The sequence below is a fragment of the Phasianus colchicus genome, chromosome 8 (genome assembly GCF_987193195.1).
Source record: "Phasianus colchicus chromosome 8, bPhaCol1.hap1.1, whole genome shotgun sequence".
Classification (NCBI taxonomy): Eukaryota; Metazoa; Chordata; class Aves; order Galliformes; family Phasianidae; genus Phasianus; species Phasianus colchicus.
Window position 1 is genome coordinate 33,259,913 of NC_143443.1, and position 23,587 is coordinate 33,283,499.

The following is a 23,587-nucleotide window of genomic DNA, read 5'->3' on the forward strand; positions in this document are numbered from 1 at the left end:
AGTGCAGACAGAGGAAAGAATTTCCCTTACTCAATCAGCAACACGATGCTCTTATTGGTGGTCCCAGCTCCAGGAATTCACCAGACTCCTGGCTGCAGTAGAGATCGAGCAAGTCCCCAAAAACAGGATGCGTCTCCTGGCGTTTTGTTTTTAATTTCTTAAATCAAATGATCAGAAGGAACGACTGGCTGAAGATGAGGGAGGTCTGGCTAAGAGGATGTGTTTCCCTTTGCAAGAAACCCTCTTGCACAAGGCAAATGGAGAGGGGCAGCTCTAAGCTGATTTGATCACTCAGGGTTGGAAAGAACCGGGCATTTCCATCCCACACACTACTCCTGAATTACACAAACATGGAGGAGTTATTAGATAAATGGTACATTTCTTAACTAATTAATCCTCACAGTGGCCCTACAACGCAGGGCTGTGCGTACAATAAAAAGCCAAAGAAATAACAGATTGTTTACTGGCTGCTGAATTAATGACTGCCAGGTTACTAATTAGAAGCTCAGGGGCAGATCTCCTGGAGAACTTCACCGAGGATCAGTGCAGTGTCTCACACTGCTGTGGCTGGCTGTGCCAAGCTGCATTCCCAGCTGATGACACAGCCCTAGCAGCATGCACAGCACTGCCTCTTGTATTCGGTACTCATGAGTCATAAAATTATGGAGAGCACTATAAATTCTGTTTATGCCTCTCTCTCTTAAGATATGTAAAACAACTATGTAAAAGAGCTCTGAAAGCTGTCCTCTCAGCCTTCAAAGCCTTGTTTAAGCAGCGCTGTATGATTCCCCTTAATACAATTGTCTGGAAGTCTAAACTTTGGTAATTATTTCAAATGAAAAAGAACAGCAGGAGGCTCTGTTGGAGGGAATATAAACAATTATCACTTGCACGAAGGCTATGCCAGTTATGAAATAAACTTGAATGGGCCTGCTCTTGAAAAGCAAGAGTACTACATTACTGATCCAACATGCAGGCCTCTCAGCTGTGCTTCATGCATCAAACACAATGCTAGAGCCACAAACGAACCTGAGCTGCAGCAATAGGGGAAATCCCACTACACAGGGGTGTTCTGCTGGGTAACCTCATAGCAACACCAGGGGGAGCGTGCACACAGAGCTCAGGGTGATGATGCTGGTACAGGTTGCCCAAAGAAGCTGTGGATGCACCATCCTTGGAGGTGCACAAGGCCAGGTTGGGTAGCAGCCCTTTCCACAGCAGGGACTTGGAACTGGAGGATCAAGGTCTGTTCTAACCCAAGCCATTCTATAATTCTGTAATTGTACCAGCAGACCTGCCTTGCTAGCTCACAAGGCAAAATGCAGTCCTGTGAGCACAAAAGATGGGAACCAATGGGTAAGGCTCATTCTTGCTTGGGAGTTTTCAGTAGATTCTCAAGTCATCAGCACCACTCTCTTGTTTTTTTAATTCAAAGTTTCTTCTTGTTCCTTCCAATTATTTTTTGTTCCAACGGCAATAAAACCTTCCAGTAGGTCCTTACCATGAAGTCGTGGAAAAAAAAAATGAAAAGAATCAGTGCAACATCTGATAAATCTGAAGAATCATAAACATGACTAACAGCTGTCTGAGGATTCAATGCCTTTGAAGACAGTGGAGACTTTCTCGTGAGATTCAAGCAAGCAGTGTCCAAAATGACATACCAATAATCAGACTTTTGATGTTTGTTTATGAGAGCAATCCATAGCACGATACTTCATGAACAAGGCAGGCAGAAAAGCTGCTTCTCTGCAAGCTCAATGGGACACAGTGCATGCTAAGCAGTAAAAATGGTAATATTCTGCCACTTTACATGCAGAATCCTTTGAGCTGTGACAGCCATACAGTTAAAAAACAGAAGTATATATTTATTGATGGCCTTCATCTTTAGCTTTGAATTTTTTTGCTAGAGTTAATATTCAAAGCATAACATAACACAAAGAGCACTGCTACAGAATTAGGATCTGTCTTCTCATCCTTCTCTTCTCCATTTTTTTTGAAAGCATTTAAGATTACAGTTTGCAAACCTGACTTATAGCAGCCAAAGGAAGGAAACTGAGTCACATTCACTCGGAGTCACACCCGCTAATTATTTTTAAAAAGTTACAGAGCAAAATTTGCTCATTTTCCTCTTTGCATGACCCAAGCTTAATGATAAGTGATGCCTTACGCATCATTCAAAAGCAGCCTGGACTGACAAGCTGCAAACTCAAAGCAACCTGACGGACTTCAGGGCTTTCAAGTTTTGTGTATGGTTTCTGAAAAGCCATACACAGCTCCACACTGCATGGTTCTGGGTCCTTCAATACCTGCCCAGGTTCAGCTACACTCAGATTTACACTCAAAACTAAACGAATTGCAATCATAGCCTGATTGGAGCATACATGTGTATTGAGCAGTCTAATATTGCACTCAGATGGACATGAAGACCAAAAAATCATATGCAAGAGCACTGAAAAGACACAGAGCATCAACCAGCAGAAAGCTGTACCTCATTTTCTTGTAAGCTTTTGGAAACCTCAGATGACTGAATACTGTAAGATGCTCAGCCTGTGGTCATATTTGAGTCCTTGCAGGTGCTGGTGATGACATTATGGATGCTGCATGGCCACCACCATAGAAAAAACAAAACTGCACTTGAGTGATGGGTGCCACCAGACCGAGGAAAGAAAATCCGTGCTCATTTAGCATGACCTCAAGACTCTACATTTACCTGCATAATTCATCATATCTGCACAAAAAACCTTCAATTTCCCAGAAAATCCACACATTTTAAGTTCTGGACCAAGCTCCAATTAGAGGAAAGAGCCGAGTTCAGTGATGAGATGTGCATTCTCATGGACTGACACCAGCTCAGGGCAATGTCACACCACGATGCACCCAAGCATTACAACCATCTTACATCTGCCCTGGAAGGTCGGGTACCCAGCAGACAGGGTTTCCCCATCGTTCAAACTTTCCAAATGCAGAAGGGGAGCCAAAAAACCCTGAATGCCCACCTAACACTTGTGCCTCCACAAGGAATGTGCTCCAAAGACCAGACTAAGGCAGCAGCATTACCTGACCTTCAGCTCCTGTGATGCAGAGATCTGGCACACATTAACCAGTGTGTGTCCCTAACAGAGTGTGAGGATAAAGACTGAAGCCAAACAGATGGTCCTCTGAAAATCTTCCCTAAAGTGTTCTGTGTACTAAAACATCACTTACCCAAATCTCATCAAACTTGGCTTGGTTTTTAAGTCTCAAGCCAAGTTTGAAGAAAAATATTCAGCTGGGAACAAGTGGGGAAAAGAGACTTTTTCCTGTACTTAAATAATATACAGTTTTTTAAAAAGTTGTTCCAAACTTGGAAAAAAAATTAAAAGTAGAACCCAGCTCTTTTAGGTTCAGACCAAGCACCATGAAAAGAGCTGACACCAAATGCAGAATTACGAACAAGTGACAGAAATAAAGAGAAGTGGAAAGAGAACTGTAACTAGCCATTAAGTATAATGACCTATCAACACTTTCTATAATGCACACAAAGCCTCAAACAAGGAAATCACATCTGCATAGAATATGGGCAGCTATTGTTTGCAAGGACATACAGACCTTGCAGAACACTTCAGGGTCCCGATTTTGCCATCTGATGAGTAACTCTATTGTTGGCTATCTGTAGACCCAACTAGCAACAACTGGGTACTCAAATTAGCAGCCACTAATTTTAGCAGTGTGTGCAGGATTAGCAACAAAATATTATATCCAGTTAATAAAGGAATGTAACTGGGCACCACTCAAATAGTTCAGCTGAAAAGCATTCTCCAAATTCAGCAGAAGATGCCAAGAGAAGAGTTAAAATAAAGAATAAAGATGAATTAAAAATAAAAAACAACATGCACTCATTTTCATAGTTACGTATATATGTTAAGCATATATCATAGAATGGCCTGGGTTGATCTAGTTCCAACCCCCTGCTATTATGTAGGATGTCCAACCAGCAGCCCAGGCTGCCCAGAGCCACATCCAGCCTGGCCTTGAATGCCTGCAGGGATGGGGCATCCACAACCTCCTTGTGCAACCTGCTCCAGTGTGAAATATAGACTTTAAGCCCTTGAAAAACGATGCCCTAAGTGTATTAAAATAAAAGGAGGTTACAGCTAAGTAAAATTCTTCCCTTGTCTTTCAGTGGTCCTGGTGAGCAGGATGGTGTTTGTGTGAGCGGTCTGCAGGAATGATATCAGCAGAAACATGGCCAGGCATTTTGCTTCTGTTCTGCACAGCGTACAGCATAGATGGCCCTCAAGAAGAAAGTCATTATTAATAATTCATGACAGGCTCTGAATGAGATATTCCAGCAGATAGCACTGTGACTTCTGGGGTAAATAAAAGGATGTTTTTATCCTCAGGATAGGAATGGAAGGGTGCGCCACGTTAAATACCAGCGTGGTTTCTGAGGGACTAATTGTTAAGAAAGAGTATTTATGATCAGAGGATTGTAGAATGGGGCTTTCATTGAGAGGCAATTATCCATACACAAATAACTTTAATACTTTGGCATTTTTATAACCACTACATTATTTATTTTCCTATATATTCTATTGAAATACCATTCCCCTGGTTACAAGTACGCAGTACTTGGTACTTTTTTTCTTTTACTGCATTAAAATTAAAATAAAATAGAGGAACACTTTGAAATAAGCTGAAGAACAATAGGTCCTATTTAACCATTGAACACAACAGTATTTGGCTTTCGTGCTTTTGATCAATATTTATGTGACAAGCTATTCATTACTCTTCTCCTCTACCAGTTTAATGCTGTTGTTCTTCCCACAGCCTGATCTGCACTTTTATGTATTTAATTTATAACAGTTTCCATGGAAAAGAAGTATTCAAAGAAGAAAAAAAGTGCTGATACAGCACGTGGATCTTTCTACCAAGCCACAAATCTTTTCTAATGTTCATCTTAAACTGGAGGCAATTCTGGGAAACAAATTAATGATATAAATCATATTATCATTACTCACGTAAAGATACTCTGTTGTAACTCCTTCAGAGAGCTACAGTGAGTCGCTGAAAGAACTCTGTATGGAGAATGCCTGTTCCTAATTAAATGATCTAAAAATAGAGTTGCATACATCTAGGACCAAGCCATCTGTGTTATCTCTCTAAGATAAGCCATTATACACCCACAACGATATCCCTTTCATCACTGCAGATACGCAGACTGAGGACTGGCCTCTCTCTCCAATTTAGGAGGGGGGAAAAGGAGCAAGAAAGCAACGTTTTCACCCAGACAATCTATCTGAATGTCAGGTCTGTTGTTCTGAAGTCTCGTATCTATTTCTGTCAGTCAGCTGCCCGACACAAAGCAGCAGCCAAGGAGGACTTCTCCACCAAACACCTTCCCAATGCAGTAAAGAAAGGCACTTCTAATGGGCTACTGGGGCTGTTTTCATGGTTACTGTCTGTGTGTTTTAGTATTTCCGCAATTAAAATGTTTAGCTTTCCTCTGCTTACACTGATGATTACAAGGACAACGTTAAAAAGAAACTGGAACAACGCTGTACCTAAGAATCTGGGTTTGAAAGGTCAGGAAAGAGACTCTCATGACATCTTTGGTGATAACAAAGGCAGCAGCAGCTTGTCTTACAGTCTGGAGCTTTGGAGACAGAAAGCAGGCCTCTCCTCCTCAAAACAGCTTCCCATTTCATCAGCCAATGGTTGAGGAATAGGAGAAAAGCTTATCAGGGTCTGTCAATGCTCTGCTCTTGTATGAGGCAATCCAAAGCCATGTATGTTAACTTCATTAAAAGCACTGCTGCCCTTCCACTTCTGCCATCAGAAATAAGAATACTACTTCACAGTAACGTTCAATTTCTCAGCTTGGGAAGTAAAAATCATACACTGCAGACCCTCTACTAAAATATATATACTTACAACAGCTACAACGAAGTACACACTTCATTTCCCCTTCCAGCTGAACACCTTGGAACAAAATAACAGCCACACAAAGACTAACCTTGGAATAAGTGCTGTTTGCTGGTCTCCACTGTTCTCCATTCAAAAGGAAGGGAACTGTTATCTCATAATCTTTTGACTGGTCCTTCAGCATCTGCTGTCTCAAGGACTCCAACTTGCTGTCCACATTCTGACCTAGGAGAGGGAGAAGCACTTACGTTAGGAGGGAGCAAGGTGTGACAACCTGAACATTATTTTATTTAAGGGACCTGGCAGCCCATTTCAGAAGGAGATAATTCAGGAAAACCATTAGACATTAGAACATCATGCTTTCATTGTCCAAACCTACACATTGTTGAAGGAGAGCGGGGGTTTAGGGAGAGAAGGTTGGAGATGGTTTCCATTTTCAATCATACATTCTGTGCAAAGACTGCACTGAAAAGCCACAGAGTAGCTGATGAGGGAACAGCAAACCAACCCATGCAGCACCTGAAATCCAGCTTTAAAACTATACAGAAGATTTTTGTTCTTATGCCTTGAGATATACAAACGTTGCTATTATTTATGAAGATGTTCTCATATATTACTCTCCGCTTTTTTTTAAAACTAGAACTTCAGTATTGCTGTCAGGGGCCCTGGAAATGGTGTTCAGCACTGCAAAAAGACAGGACAAGGTAAGGAGTAAAAGACAGAGCACAAAGACAAGGAGCTGGGACTCAACACCTGACTCAAAAACATAAAGAGATATTGGCACCAGCTATTTCAAGTGTTACGTTAATAAACACATTAGGGCTTCACTTCTTTTCATTGAAGGTGACAGCAAAGGGAATGCAATGAAACTGTCATTCCAGTGTCATCACTAAGAGGGTAAGCAAGCTGCAGGGACCTAAGGGAGATAAGACTTTACCAGGACTTCTTTTTTTTCCCCCCAGTAATTAAGGTAAGGTATTCATTTCAGTCCCTCGGTTCCTCTTTTCCCCGTTCTTCCCAGACACAAACACACTGGATCCAATCCACGGCAGCAGTGGCTGCAAGGAGGATAGCATATGTGGGGTGTAACTGGTGACATGCTTCCTCTAGAATAAACAAACCCGGGTGCAGCACAACACAAGCTCCAAAGAACAGATCACAATCCCAGACTTCCCCTGTGTCTTTCCCATTTCAGTAGAGTTGCCTGGTCTACATCCTTTGTGAGTCTGAGCCACTGAGCACAGAGGGAACAAGCCCATCACAGGTGCCTGAATGTTCCAGGTTGATTGCACATGACTGATTAACCAGGTTTAATCTTAGGTATTTCATTATCCCCCAAACACTTCTTCACATCATCTTATTCCACTAAATGTGGCAAGGTGTGGTTGCACTCCATTTCAACAAGTCCATGCCATGTACAGCAAGAAAAGACTTAAGTATTCACTTGTCTTCATGGCTTCAGTGTTTCTATACAGACAGGCAAGGAGGTCACAAAAAAAAAAACAACACAAGAATCCCATAACATCAAGGATGCACATTCACATTAGGAAAAGAAATATTCTGGAAGAGAATATAAATTCTCTCCGAAACAATGCTCTACTTCTACACATCAGATGACTTCAACTCGTACTATAATACCAAAAGGCTATTTGCATACAACATTTATCAACTGTTTCTCCTCTCACTAAGCATACTAGTGTCATTGTGCCTGTCAGAGCAAAGTGGCCTAAAAGAAATAAACCATAATACAGGATCTAGAAATGGTACTGAGAGTGAATCTTGAGAAGATGAGGATGGTTTGCAGGTGCCATGAGAAAAGTTTGAGGGGATTGTCACGCTCGTCCTACCAACACACGGAGCCCTCTGGAGCACTCAGATCCCCTGAGAATGAAGGTTGTCCATGCAGAGAAAGGGTTCTTCCCCTGTTTCAGGGGAGCCCATTGATAGGCACCTAGCAGGGCGCAATGCCAGCATGGGAGTGATAACCCAAACCCTGCAGATTAGGTTCACCCCACAGAGGAGTAGAGGATATCACCTCACCAGCCCAGGAGGGTCTAATTATTACTAATTACGTCTATCTGGACAGCACAGATCCTCACAGCCCTTCATTCTGATGGTCAGCCATGAAGCTCCCTCACAGAGCACAAGTTTATGAAGCATATCTCAGAGAAATGAGAAAAGCTTGGCCCTAGCCCTGATTTCTTTGTCCTTTCTTGGCTCGCTGGAGCAGCCTCAGCTCTGTGAATCCAATGACTCAGGCTCTTCCATTATTTTACAGGATTTGCACTCTGCAAGCTCTGTGCAGCCCAGGCTTTAAGAACCCCTATGAGCACAATTCTCCTTCCACAGACACACCATCTGCATCACTTCCATGCAGCCCTATGCCATGGGCTGCAGCTAGATGTCAGGAGGCTTTAAAGTCCTCTGCTATTCCTACACATGCAAGCTGCCTTTCCTATTAACTCTGCAAATCGTTAACATCATGGCACCATCCAAAACAGAAAAAAAAGGAGAGAGGAGAGACAGCATTTGCACACATGCAGATATATTACTCCCTCCTTACACAGCATGGTCTAACAAGTGTAACTGTGATGAAAATACCATTTGAAAAGTGAATCATATCTACATAAAATATGGTTTAGTATTGCCCCCCTCCTTTTATTATTTGGGAATGCTCACACAACAGAGTGATGCTTGTGGTGCATGAAGAATAAGGTTACAACGAGCAGATTTAATCTTACACACATGCTTATTTATCTGCACACTGGAAAATGCACGTTGCCTACAAGTGTTGATAGTCTGGAGACAGACATCAAGACAGGTTTATGGGCAACAGTAATATCTTTATTGGGAGGGATAATTTATTTGGGGGAAACAGAACAGACATGCTTTAGGGCTTGCAAAATCTTCTGAAGCCATAGATTTATAAAATCCGAGATCAATTTCTGTCTGGATTCTTTCCTTCAGTTTTGCTGCTTATCTGGATGCTGTTTTTGTTTAAATTACTGCAGGTGATAAAAATCACAGCTTTCTGCACAGATAGAGAAAGCAGTGCAACCAGGTGATGTGGCCTCCCTCCCAAAAAAGCACTCCAGTGCCCAGCACTGCACATTTGCTCAGTTCCCAACTGTCCTTAGTGTGACATATCCACATCACAACTTATTCTGCCAAGAAAACAGCAGTTGGGTATTTTGTTTGTTTGTTTTCCCCCTGTTTTAAGATCACAACACCAACATGCTGTGCATATTTCTGACAGACTACAACATCCATAGAACTGATGGGTAAACGTGAGATCAATCTTTTCAAATAAAAGCCTGGGGAAGATACAAAGGTAAATCCTTCAGGTGAGATTAGTCAGCCTGGTTGAACAGCTTCAAAGAATGCCTAGCAAAAAACAAGGGCTCACGGCTGATGATGAGTGACCCCCACATATTCAACTGAAATGGGAAAGATGAGCAGGGCTGGTGGCTTGTGAGATGCTGTCAAAAACGGGACCCAGACACACAAGTCTTGGATACAGAAAGACCCAAAAATCAGGGAAAGGAGAAGAGTCCCCACAAGACAGTCTGGAAAGAAAGAAAAAAAAAAGAGAGAGATGTGGATGTGCAGGAAAAATAGAACAAACTTAAGTGCAGCCCCAGAGCAGCCCTGAACCTGAGCAGTGGTCTGGGCTTCCATACAGGTGAGAGGGCTGCCAGCAGCTCTGCAGGGTTGAAGCAATCACACAGCCATGCCTCAGGACAAGTGGGAATCACCAGATTTATCCCAGTGAGGGACACTTCATCCAGTTTCTTGCAAAAAAGACTGAACAAAACACACTTCCATTGCTCTGCTGCTTATGGGCCACCAAGCTCAGAGCACCAGTGCAGCCCCCCAAAGGGCTTCCCAAGAGAGGAGCCCAATTCTCCTCTCTGCTAATGGAGAGTTTCCATCACCTTGGTCCCTTCCTACAAAATCCCAGTGCCTTAGATATTACAGACTCAGACTTGCTAATATTTCCTCTGCCACCCTTTGTCACTTCTATACATTTTCACTATGATTCCTTTGAAGTAGCAGCCATTAGAGTCGTTTGAGTTACATTAATATTGAGGCCTCCTCTCTACAGGGACTCTTGGTATTACAACAGCATAAACATCGTAATAATTGAAATTAGAGAATTGAGATTTCTGTAACATGTCATTAGAAGGGAAGAAAACCAGGCCATCGATATTGCCAGGCACTTTTATTGGAGCCAGGTTTCCTACCTTTTGTGTCACTCGCACCTTCTGACTCCAATACTCATTCTCCACTCCAGTGAAATTCTGCCCAGCTCCTCTTGATGCACGCTTGTCTCTCTCTTGTTCACATGGAAAACTTCACCGTTGTGTCAATCTGACCCCTATTTTTAGCCTGCACTGAAAGTAGTGCTTTTGATCCTGGAGCAGCCCATAAAATTGTGTATCGCCCTTCATTCTTCATCTCAATTATATAAAAGACAGTTTGTACAAATAGCAAGATGAGAAGATGTTATCTGTCAGAGATTTTTGCGCTGCTTACATATTTTTCATCTGCAATGTACATCTACAACTCCTCTTTGCATGTTATCATGCGAGGACTTGTTGGCCAAGCAGTTAAAAGAGTTGTCATCTTTTTCTTTGCATTTCAGTTCCCTCAAGCTGTGTGCAAAACAAACTCCACGCACGTGATGCGACATCTCAGTTTAAGGGCCAGCACCTCCTGAAAAAGCCCAGACACACTTCAGATTCCCCTCTACTCAAAATTAATAAGCTTTTAGTCAGGCCGCACAGCGTATTTCTCCTTAAGATAAACAAAGAGACGAGTGCTCCCCAGTGCACAAAGGACTGGATGAGATGAGCTGATGGAAAGGAGAGCTGCCTGGCAGAGCACAGAGCCCAGCTCATGTTGCTTATGCACAGCACACTGCAATGGCTGAGCCAGTTCATATACATCATCCATCTCTTCACCTATACAGATTTACAAAGCCAAATTGTGGCACTCTGCCTCTTTCCTATGCAGGCATTGGGAACACCACCTATGCTTCTTATCCCCATCACTCCCACACAATGCCCTCAAGGCCCCAGAGGCACCCAAGGGACCCCACATCCTCATCACCATCATCACCCACCCCAATGCCATGTGGGGTCCACCTGCAGCCCCACTCTTTTCCACCCCTCATGTTCTCTACCACAAAATCAAAGTAACAGCCATAGGGAGGAAGAAAAAAAAAAAAACCCAACACATTACTGAAGCCAAACATTGTGCAGGCACAGATGACAGTTTTTTTGCTGACATCACCCTTAAGAATGGTGGCTGTGCCATTTGAAAAGGGAATTATAATAAACAGTCGCTCATTAATATAACAGTAAGTCAAATTAGACTAATGTACAATAATAAATATGAGTGCTGCAAAATAAAACACACTGAGAACTCCAGTGTGCAAAGGTTAACGAAAGGAAGCCTTGCATAGGGTATGAGAAGGAACAATTTGCCTTAAAAGTCAACTGTTTTTCTCAGACTCAACACTAAGCACCAGCTGAAAACAAGTCCATAAAAACAAGAACCAAAATCAGAAACCCCACCAGACTGATTTCTTCCCATCACAATGCTAACAGCACTTACACAGCTTTAGAAAGGACTGCACAGTTTACCAGCTTCTGCCCTCATCCGTGTGTGAGCAGAAAGGATGGGCAAGGGTTGGCTATGCATAAAATGTAAGCCTCATCCCCCACTGTAAAGTTTGTCTTAGTTCAGAGCCACAGATGACTTTTTACCCTAGTCTTGGCACATCTAGGCAGTACATCAATTCTCTTCACAAAATCTGGTAAGATTGCTCCTTTCACAGCCTGCCTTGAAGAAACAGTTATTAAAAAAAAAAAAGCCACATAGCAATACACAAAGTTTTTCTTGTTTTCTAACTCCACTCTGACTCCCAAACCCAAGACCTCAGGCATGTGAACAAGAGGCACTTTCAGAACACATCCCACACACCTCCCTGGGCATAAGTCCTGTCCTCTACTCCATTTTGCAAAGTTACTCCTCGTGTACCAAATCTTTGGAACATCAGAAGTAAGCAGAGGTCTTTGATGAATCTGAGGACAGGCAGCAGCTAGAGAACTTGGGACAACTCTGAATTCAAAGAATCATAGAACCATCAAGGTTGGAGAAGACCTCCACGACCATCCAGTCCAGCCATGCACCTATCAACAACATTTCCTACTAAATCACGTCCCTCGGTAGAACATCTATACATTCCTTGAACACCTCCAGGGTCGGTGACTCCAGAACTCCCCAGGCAGCCCATTCCAGTACCTGACCACTATTTTAGAGAAGTTTCTCCTAGTATCCAACCTGAATCTCCCCTGGAGCAACCTCTCATCCTATTGCTGGTGTAACTCTATAATACAACAGAAAGCACAGCAATGACAGTGGGGTAGCAAAGCCCCAGGCTGCAGAAAGTGAGGATACACCCAAGTGCAGCAGCTGTAGACACAAAAACAAAGGAAAAAAAAGCAGCTCACCTTTAAAAGATCTCAGGTAGGCAGAATCTCCAACAAGATACTCATACCTCCACTGCCAGCCCTTAAATGAGGTCTGGGAAGAGGTGGATCCTGGCTCCAGCCCTTCTGGTCAATCAGCTGCACCTGAGCTCTCCTTGGTTGGCCCTGCCTTCCACCAGGTGCTCAATCACTGCTTCAGGCTGTGACTCAGCGTTTCCACTACAGCTACATACACAGGAGAAGATGCTGACCCCCACCTCGCTACAACTGCCCTGCAGGAGTTGCACACAGCAGTAATGCCTGCCCTGAGCCTCCCTCTGTCCAGACTGAACAATCCCAGCTCCTTCAGCCTCTCCTCATAAGCCTTGTGCTCCAGACCCCTCATCAGCTTCACTGTTCTTCTCTGGACACACTCCAGGATCTCAATGTCTTTCTTGTAATGAGGGGCCCAAACCTGCACGCAGCGCTGGAGGTGCAGAGCTCTTTCTGCATCTGACACTCTCTGTGTCCAGCTGGTTGGGTGCAGCTGTGCAGAGTGCCCATGCTGTGCACACCTGATCCTTCACACCCACAGCTCAGCTGAGAAATAGGAGCTTGAGACACACTGACCCCTCGAACACACAGCACCACAAACACGCTTTTTCATATTTCAGCTTTATAAATTGAAGAACTGTCTCCTGTCATCGCTTGTTCTTGCAGCAGCTATTCCCTTCCTAAATCCCATTCTGCCTGATCTGCAACAGGAAGCAGCCCCCTCCCCCCACGACATCCCATAAACTGGGGAAAGCCATCGGTGCAGTGTTTTAACCTGGACACAGCAGTGAGCACTTCCAAGGGAAGGACACTTGCTGCTTGGCAGCACGGTCAGCGACGCCGTGCGACCAGCTGAGCAAACCAATGACACATTTTAAGGCAAAAAAGAGAGAGAGATGGGAAAAATAAAAAGGGAAAAACAAAATGTTCATTGTGGAACATACCCCCTAAGCAGTTGGATCATCTTAATCTTCAAGCTTCTGTAATACAACTGTTGGGAGGCTCTAAGTCTGTGCACAATAAAGTGCTTTATTCGGGGAACCGTATGACTCCATCAGTCATTCCAGCACATGTTTGGCACGAATTGAAAGTGAAAAGCATAGCTAAGTCAAATATTTCAGAACTGAACTTGTCTTTCTAACACACATGGTTTATATATTGGTGTAATATCTATATAACTTTTCAGTTCTCATATACAGCAATGTCATGGCTAAAATACAAAACGATGTCTGCTGCACTCGGCAGCATCGCGCTCCTCTGGAGTTAGCACATGTCAAAAAGCCATTTGCTGGAAAATTAAAAGGGAATGATCACACTTGACAGGTCCTCGAGAAAACCTTAGAAATAGCTTTTGTTCATTCTAATTCTTGAATGTCTGCTCCCCAAATCGGGATGCTGCACCACTCTCAGCTGTAACAAAGCCAGGACAGGCAGTTCCTTCCCAGGCGTGCACCCAATATTGCTCTCCTCTGTTTGCAGATGAAATACTGCTCATCACCCACAGTCACTCCAGCTGATGCAAATGAGATTAAAGCAATCTTGGGAGAGCATAGTGTGATTAAAGCAGAAATAACGTGAGGAGGATTTGGGTTCTCGTTACACAAAATACATATTGAAATGCGCTCAGGGAGAGAAGCCAGTATATCTCAATGTCCTCCCTGTTCTCCAACACAAAATGTGACAAACGGGGCTTTCAGAACAACGTTTGCCATTGACTGCAGGAGGGGGCAGAGAGGCTGCAGGGCATTTCAGATGGTGAAAAGCAAGCTTCATTGCTACGTGTAAAATATAGCCATATACTTTATTTGGGAAACAGCTGTCCAGTCTCATTTGAGATGTTATTTTGTTTGACTGAAGGATTACTATACAGGATCAGTGTGAAGAAAGAGCTGTCTTTTTTTTTTTTTTTCTCTTTTTTTTTTTTTTCTCCAGAAGAGAATATTTTGAAATTTGGGAAATACACACCAGAGAATAACTGACCTGGAGGGCATTCTGGCACACCTGGTGATGGGTGGGAACCAGAGGCCCCCATGGAAGAGCTCAGCACTGAGTGTTTGCAGCAAAGGGCAAATCATAAATGCCAGATTCAGCTTTGAAAAGGAAGCAATATAATCTACGATGATTGTATGATGATAATGGCTTTGGAGAACTTTTGTCCTCTTACTGGAAATCCCATCTTAAGTGTGCTTTGTTTCCAAGTCATGATGCACACCATTAAAAATGACCTGGTCATCCTCTCTGATGAAAGCAAACAGGAAAGGACTAACAAGAGGTAAAAAACACTAAGGGTTGCACCCTGCCTTTCCAACAGGTATCTCCAGGAGGATGCCCTATCTGAACTCAGCATCCTCCTGGCACAGGCACTACTGGGACACATCATCTTCTTCCTGAACTGCTGCCCCTTCCCCAAAGGATCCCAGTCCCAGAGATTCTCACTCCAGTTACAAACTCAGCCTCACACCCTTCAGCATCAGAGAGACAGTGCCTAAAGTATCACCTATTCAGGTAGAGAAATAATAACCTGTGCTTTACGAGAACAGATGCAACCAAGCCACAAAGCTCTGATATCAAAGAAAACATATTCACTTCTCAGTGATGAGTCCACATCACTGCAAGAAAATCCACATCCAGCATTCCTATCCAGCTGCTCCCTTCCAAAGAAAGGCTGCTTGCCATTGAATTAAGTTCAAAATTACTCCCCAAAATACAATTTCCTCTCAGTCTTTGAGAAGGTACCGGACAATCCTTTCTTTCCAATGATTTAATAGCCTCCCCCACCGAACACAAGGAATCCTTAGTGTAACCGTATTGAGGAGTGTTCTATCCTGCATACAATATACAATCACCAGTGAATAAAATTACTGAGTGGGAGTTTCAGTTTTGCCCATCACATGCACACAAATCGCTCATTCAGATGTTCTCTGGGAAATGGCACTGAAAGCAGAGCAAACCCAGCTGAAGCAAATTTCAGTGCTAATTTAGGTAAATGTTCACGGGAAAGCATCTGTGGTTCTTCTCTAGTAAAGGGGCTTCTGAGCTGGGGAGCTCGTATCCATCATCAGTTTTTGTTTGTAAGGAAAATACCTGCTCCTTGCCTTATACAATACAGGGCAAAGAAAAATGAAGTGCGCTCATACCAAGCTATTGCTGAATTTTATCATCCACCTTTCAAAAAAATAGGAAGAACCATGAGAACTGAGAGTTACTTGATGCTTTTGAGGCCAGCTAACCTGCCCAGGTCCACATGTGCAGCCTTGTGACAAAGGCCATTGGCACTGGATAGGTCCATCACTGACAACTTTGACACCTTTGGGAATAATGAACATTTATTTTTATTGTTTCCTCAGGGCAGGGAGAACATCCAGGATACCTTCCCATGCCGCCAGCACACCCTCAGATCCTTTCAGGCAGGGTTCACAAATAGCCCCAGAGGTTAAGCTAACAGCAGGCTGCACAAAGGAACCAGATCCATGCAGCCCATTTATCTCTGGGCTGAATTATCCTCCTCTGCTGATGGAACCGAGGCTCTTCAGCCCATGACGAAATGCATTGGTGCATACAGACAGCACTGCCAGATGCAGAGACTGCTGATGCCCAGCTCCACGTGTGGCCATGCCTATGTGCTCACCTCATTTAATGGAGCATTATGATGAAGCTCAGAAGTAATTTTCTTTTTTTTTTACGTGACTACATCAAAACTAAACCCTGTAACACTTGAATTTGGCAGTGTTCATATTCTGATGTATTCAGGATATATCTGTCACGCATGAAGTCTGTCACTTTCTCCTGATCTTCTGTTTTCACAATTAGAAAACATTATGCAGAAGCAAGAAAACAGCCAACTTTCACCACTGTCAGAAAGTTTTTCAGTTTACTTATCTGACAAATGCTTCTACACTGGGTTTGTAAGCACTGACACTGCTTCTTTTAACAAAAATTGCAGAATGAACTTGTTAAATCACAGAGTCATTACTTTGGGATGAGAAAGGACATGTTCATCCAACTGAAGACTTTGTGACATCCATCGTGTGGCAGATGACCCACTCCAACCCAACGCTTCTCATCTTGTTCGCAACAGCAGAGGCATTTATATGCAGCATTAAAACAAACAAACAAACATTAATTAAGCAACATGAAGGGATTTAATAGAAGAATAAACATTTCTAATTAGGTGATGCAGCTGGTCAAGTCACTTCTGAAGCACCAAATGCCAACACAACATTTGGTATCAATGTGTTCTTGAACTCCTGAGTGACACTAAATACCCAATGCCCAGTATATTGTTTTCAGCAAGCAACATTTGGCCTCTCCAGCAGCAAAAAAGACAGGTAAATATCAGTGCAAGAATGAAAAATGCAAGGAGCCCAAATGCCTGGGGGCACATGCCCCAAATTAGCGGATGCTGTGTGTCCATAGGAGTGCTTAAGTCATGCCACTACTGATAGGAGAATGCATGCTTTTCACAGCTTATACAGCAGTCAAATAACAAGATTTTATGTCTTTTCCTTAAGAAAGTGCTTTGTGTGTATTTGGCTGCATATTGCTAACTCAAACTGTACGTTCACCTCCAGTATTTGTGGTGCTGCTGTACTGCTGCCTGGAGCCAGGTGTGAATTCACAGACATTAAGGTGACTATGCAGTTTAATATCATAATTAGACGAGGCTTCTCCTGATAATGTTGGCACTCAGCTCAGTAATGGATCTCCTAATAGTAACTTTGCCAGCTGACACACCATAAAAGACAATCACAAGCATAAAAATGCAGGTAAGAAAACAAAATACCAAAAAAAAGGCATAAAAGCATTATTTTGAGATGACGACAGTGATAGATGTAGGACTGGTCAGAGTTACAAACATCACCAGTCCCTTCTGATGGTCACCAAAATCACCCTGGGGATAAACAAAGCTTCCAGGATCAGGAGTCTATTGAAAAACACACCACTTCTCCTCGGTTATTATGCGATCCTTTTATCAAAGGGTATGGATTTAATACAGCCCAGAAAACCATAGAAGCCTTGGGTTGGCAGCAACCCAAGACCATCAGATGGCTTGGGTTGGAAGGGACCTCAATCATCACCCAATTCCAACCCCCCAGCAAAAGCAGAGTTGCCCCCCAGCAGATCAGGCTGCCCAAGGTCCCATCCAACCTGGCCTTGAACTCCTCCACGGATGTGGCATCCGCAGCTTCTCACCTAGCCCAGCTCTGCTGCTGTGTTTTATTCCTCCAGAAATAACAGGGATTGTCTTCTGTACTGCACTATCCCCTCCAGAACCAGCAACAGCCATACAACACACCAATCCAAGCCACGTATTTTTCACTCAGTTTGCCATAGAGTTGCCCTGGACACTGTTCAGGGGCTACGAGCAGCCTCTGCAGGTGTGACTTAGGCCATGGGCACTGCAAAATGTTGGAGAGGTCGTGTGGGTGAATACTGACAAAAGGAAGCCCAGCTGGGCTCTGGGAAAAGAACACTGGCAGCATGAGATGTGTTAAGAGCACAGTGATAAATCTGTCAGGATTAGGATGTGAGAGGTCTGACCAAGGCTGGTTGAAGGACCAAATCGGCCCTCACATGAATCCAGCTTTTTAAAAACAGAATTTCATGTTCAAAAGCATCGCTGGCAGCTGACAGTGAAAGCAACAGATAAACATGGAAAGCAGCCCAAAATGGAGCCGCGAGGTTGGGGATGCTTGGTGCGTCTGGACGGCGACCTTCCCAAAAATCTCAAGGAAAGCAAGAGGTGAGAAAACACCAGCAGCAAGCCGGCGGCTCGCCAGGGAGCAGAGAGCTAATGATGCGAACACGATGGGAAGAGCGGGCATAATGTCCTCAGCTGGTGTATTTTGGCAGGGATCTACGGAGCCCCGCGGGCAGGGGCAGCCTGTGCCAGGCTGTCTGCAGGGGAGCAGATAGGGATAATCGTCAGACAAGGAGGTGATTATACACAGACCGTAAATATCCGCCGCACACGCTCGGACAGTGTGAAAAAAGACAGTGTTTGAAATGAGCTCAAAGTACGTGGGAGAGATCAGTCCTGAAGTGAGAGACAGGGAAAGATACCTCTGTAATTTGTTCCCGTTACGGTCAATGCGGTTGAGATCAGCAGCAAAAATACAAGAAATCTGGCAGGAAAGTTATTTTAATGGAAGGTAAAGAATTTTGGACTGCAATTTTAGGATTTTCTCTTTTCCCGCTGCTCTGCCAGCTAATACCCAATACCTTAAAGAGATTTAGGAGGTTTCCCGACATGCACTGATGTGGAGTTTGCCTTCATACACCATTACTTCCATTGCCTGCAGATACGCAAAGGCCTCGATTCTGCAAAAGCTTACACAGAGATTGAAATTTAGGCATCTGACTAAACCTGTGAGATTAGATCTTATCCTTCTAGATACCCTCCATCAGGATAACAAAGCAGAATCAGCTTTGCTGTCTTGCCGAGGCCAACACTGCAGTCAGCTCTCCATGCTGTCCATGAGGACACTCAAGGCAATAACCAAGAGATGGCAATTTTGGCAGCTGGAAAACACAATTGTAAAGCTGGAATAGTTGGAAAAGGAATTCACTCTGAAAGTGAAAGGCGGGACTACTCTAAGTTTTCTAGCTGTAGCCCAATAATTTCTATCCAAGATTGGAACGGCCACTAGGGCAGACCCACGGACCTCTTGCTTTTCCAACAGTCACATCTCAAAGCTGATCTTTGGGGCATTTCACTATTTGTAAGAGACTATTCTTTTGCACCTTTGTCTCCAAGCTCGCTGAGGAGCACCCGATGGTCAAGTCCTGGTCAAGGGTTGAGAAACCCTTTGTCTAAAGGACACAGATGGACAAATCTAGGCAAGTGCTGGTAAAAGTTGGGGAGATCTTTTGTCTGAAGATTTGCAGGTGTAGGCAACGAGAAAGAGAGATAATTAGCAGCTTAATGGCCGGGAAGCAGTCTTTTGTGTGGGCTCATCTCCAGGGAGATAACCATCTCAAGGGTGCTGCATGTGACTTTTACCAAAGTGCCTAGGAGTGCCACGTTGGCAGAAGAAGGATAAAAAATGGATGGGGGATGTCCTGGCAGCATTGCAATCACTGCCACTGGGTTCGGGGCAGTTGAGGCAGATGTGCAGGGCTGCCAGGTGCCCAGTGGGATGTGTGCCAGCACGGCCATGGGCACTGTTTGTCACCAGGCAGCCCTGCTGGGCCCAGCAGGTGGCTACGACTTTCAGCACCTCTGCCACCAAGAAAGCAGTAAGAAGTTATGAAAAGAGAGGATGCCTAAATCCAGCTGAGCTGCAACAGTCATTGGACACCACTGCTGCTCAACACCTGCCATCAGGACATGAAGCCAATGGACACTTCCCAGAGAACATCAGTGCAGATGCAACCTTAGAAACTCGGCTCAGCTCATTAGGAATCCCATAAAGCAGGTCATAGGGTTTCCACACCGCTCATCATTTCTGTCTCTCATCTCGGTGTTAGATCAAATCTCAGTGTTAGACCCAAGCCACCCACCTCCTGCCCTTTAGTTTCACTGCAGGGTCACCCATTTTGGGGTATGCTCATATCTCCATTGTTGTGAGTGCACGAAGCAGCCCACCCCAAAGCTCCCAGACACAGCCAGGTGCACCCTGCAGCAAACTGCTTTGGTGTGAGGTGAGAAATACAAGCGGTGAACAGAAGTTCAGTTCCACACCAAGGCAAAGCAAGGCTTCATGTCCTTTTAATCCATAACATAAATAATAGAATCGCATAATCATGAAGATTAGAAAAGACTTCTAGGCTTCCCAACCCCAGCCCATCCCCACCACTGCCCACATCCCTCAGTGCCACATCTCTACTCCTGAGCTCCTCCAGGGATGATGACCTCCCCGCTCCCCAGGCAGCTGTGCCAGTGCCTCACTGTTCTTTTGGAGAAGAAACTGTTCCTAAAACCCGACCTGACACCCTCCCGGAGCAACATCAGGCCATCACCTCTCATCCTAAGAAATCAATTAAATGCATTAACTTCCTCTGCCCACCCTGGGATTTCAGGCTGACTCGTGCTGAAGCATCCCCATATCCTTCCCCTAGCAAACACAGTCCCGGGGAATGTCACCGTGCATAAACGTGGAGACAACCAAACACTGACAGAGCTTAAAGTTACAAAGAACAAAAGTTTGGAGCAACACTCTCAGACCCACGCACAGCTGAAAGCTGCTCCGTACATTTACAACGAGAGGATCTCCCTCCCTTCCCTCTGCCACAAGAAATCTGCACTGTCAGCTGCGGCTGAACGGCAGGAGGAGGACGGGGCTGCGACCCACGCAGGTCTCCCAGCAGCCGCAGCCCCGCTCCCGGCCGCGCTCACACGGGATGAAGCGAAGTCCCGCCAGCAGGGCAGCTCCTGCCCCGGCGCTGGGCTGGGAAGCACCGAACCCAAACCCGATCGCTGTTCTGCCTTTCCCCACCCCCTGCCCGGGGCCCGGGGAGCGGAACGCGGAGCGAAGTTGGGGAGCTGGGGGGGGGGGGACGCGGGAGTTCCGCACGCACAGCGCCCGGCACCGCGGGGCTCCGGGACGAGGAGCGGCGGCTGGAAATGGAGCTGGGGCTGAGGAAGGGCTGCAAACCCTCCCCGCGTCCGCCTGCGGATCTCGGGGACTTACCTCGCGCTCGGGGTGATGCTAGGAGCAGCGCGCTGAGGCTCAGCAGCAGCACGGAGGGGCGCGGAGCGGGGGAGCGCTGCCGCTCCGCACGGAGACGCTTTGACATCTTAGCCCGGACTGAGGGAGACAAACTTTCATCAGCTGGGGCTGGAGAACAGCCCCATCATATACAGTTACAGAGAGGAGCGAGCCGGGACTCAGGATGTGAGAGATTTCCTGCATGCAGTTAACTCCAAACCCCTCCTGCTCCTGCATCAGCCGCTGATGAGTTGGGCTCTGCTTTCTTAGGAAAAAAAAAAAAAAAAAAAGTTTGGTGCTTTTTTTTTTTTTTTTCCCCTCCTGTTTAAAGAGTCCCCCCCCTCTCTCTCTCTCTTTTTTTTTTTTTTTTGGCAAGGCTAATTTTGTTGACCGTTGCACCAAACCAAACGAACCGGCCGGGCCGAGCTGTGCTCCCCGCACCGAACAGCTGAGCCCCGCACGCTGCTGGCACCGCCCCCCCCCGCACCGCACCGCACCGCAGCTGCCCGGCTTCCCCCATTCCCTCAGCGCTGTGCTTTAAGTACCCAACAACACACGCGCAGAGCTGCCAGATGCATTTGTTCAAATCTTCCTCCTTCAAATGATCGTTACCAAATGGGAGAATAACCTAACGGGGATTATCTAATCCTTGGTGTGCCACCGAAGCACACGGAGTGCCCACACACTGCATGCTGCTGCAGAGCAACAGAAAGTTCCCAGCCCTGCAGACCAACACAGAACTTTATAGTGCAGTTTTATTTTTGGGTCAGTTTTCTTGAGGTTTGGGTGTTGATATTGATTTCTGCTGTTGATCCCATATTCCTTCTACATTAAACAACTGGTACAAAGAGGGATTCAGATTGGATATTAAGAACATATTAGGAACAATTTCTTCTTCTCCAAAAGAGCAGCGAGGCGCTGGCACAGCTGTCTTGAGAATGGGGGGGGTCACTGTCCCTGGAGATGTTCCAGATCCATTGGGATGTGGCACTGAGGGACATGGGCAATGGGCATGGGAGGTTTAGGTTGGATATTAGGAGGAAGTTTTTCTCCCAGAGGGTGGTGAGGCACTGGAACAGGTTGCCCAAGGAGGCTGTGGATGCCCCATCCCTGCAGGCATTCAAGGCCAGGCTGGATGTGGCTCTGGGCAGCCTGGTCTGCTGGTTGGTGACCTGCACATAGCAGGGGGTTGGAACTGGATGAGCATTGTGGGCCTTTTCAACCCAGGCCATTCTGTGACTCTGTGATTCTGTGATTCTATGATGGGATGGGTTTGAGTTGGAGATCTGAGAGGTCCTTCCAACCCTGATGACCCTATGGTTCCATGTAGGGACATGGGCATGGGTTGGACTTGGGGATCTTTTCCAGCCTTAGTGATTCTGTGATTTTATGTACAGCTTTAAGCCCCTAACTGCAAAATGACCCCTGCTCCACCATTATCAATTCCATTTTAGCTAGGCTCAGCATGTTTTCATCCCTTACAGTAGAAACTAATGATCTCCACTGCCCTTCTTATAAGGAGATGCGTAGTCCATATAGCACAGACTTGCAGAACAGTGGCAGGAAAGCCATCAAGTCATTCTTATGCTTTGAAAGCCTTTTCTGCCATTTAAAGAAAAAAAAAAAAATATCAGAGAGAACCAAGGGCTTTTAAATGGAGTTTTGGTAATCCCACATGGCTTTTCACTGAAGTGGCAGTATTTTTATTTTGAGTACCAGTATTCACTAACAGAGAAACGCGGAGCCAATTATATCTTGGTCATTCACCAGCATGAATGAAGCAGATATTATCCAGTTCCTCCTCCAAAACATAACAAGGAAGGAACACTTGCTTGCATCCTACTGCACTAATTTCATGGGGTCGGAGTTGATACACTGATAGTTCATTACAAAAGGACCCCAAATATTTGATGAGCAACAGCCTGAAAGGAACTCTACCGAATTGCAATGACTCTGGTGAACAGCAGTGATGTTCACAGCCTTCTCAGAACCCTTCTGTAAAACACAAAACAAAACCAACCCAACAGAGAAAAATGAAATTAACCTGCAGTGTCCCTGCTTCACCGCTCTGCACCCAGGAGAGGCTGAGCCTCGACTTTTCCTTTCTCATGTCAAACCACCTCCAACAATTAGTTTTACGAGGCCTGGCTTATCCCCTTCCGAAGAACAAGGGCGAGTTTCCCTGCAGGAAATGAAAATTGCATCCAGGTTGTGGGGCTGCTTCAAAGGGGCACAGCCCCAGCCAGCAGGTCGCTCCCTGCCTCCTGCAGCTTTGTTCTCAGCGTTGCCGGGGGGGGGGGGGGGGGGGGGCACCGCTTCCCAGCTCCTATTTACCTTTGTCTTTTTGCTACTTACACATTTTTCTTCTTTTCTTCATCTTTTTTTTTTTTTTTTTTTTTTTTTTTGCTCTTTGTCTTCCTGACTGTATGTATTTTCCTTTACTGTATTTATTTTTCTTTCACTTCAACCCTGTGTAACCATTCTTTCCCAGATGCGCTCCCC

General features: G+C 45.0%; 1 protein-coding gene across 3 annotated transcripts in view; it reads right to left on the reverse strand.

Moving 5' to 3' along the window:
• ADAM12 (ADAM metallopeptidase domain 12) overlaps nucleotides 1-21,334 on the reverse strand; it is a 168,488-nt gene extending 147,154 nt beyond the window's left edge. For 2 of the 3 annotated variants that reach the window (XM_090145647.1, XM_031597316.2), the window contains exons 1-2: nucleotides 21,068-21,334; nucleotides 5,996-6,129 (exon numbers count right to left, since the gene is read on the reverse strand). In XM_090145647.1, the coding sequence (XP_090001773.1) occupies nucleotides 5,996-6,129; nucleotides 21,068-21,173 (240 nt within the window). In that variant the 5' untranslated portion in view covers nucleotides 21,174-21,334. Of the gene's footprint in view, nucleotides 1-5,995; nucleotides 6,130-20,052; nucleotides 20,143-21,067 lie in introns of all 3 variants that reach the window. The other variant, XM_090145648.1, reaches the window with a different exon arrangement.
• Between the last annotated feature and the right edge of the window lie 2,253 nt (nucleotides 21,335-23,587).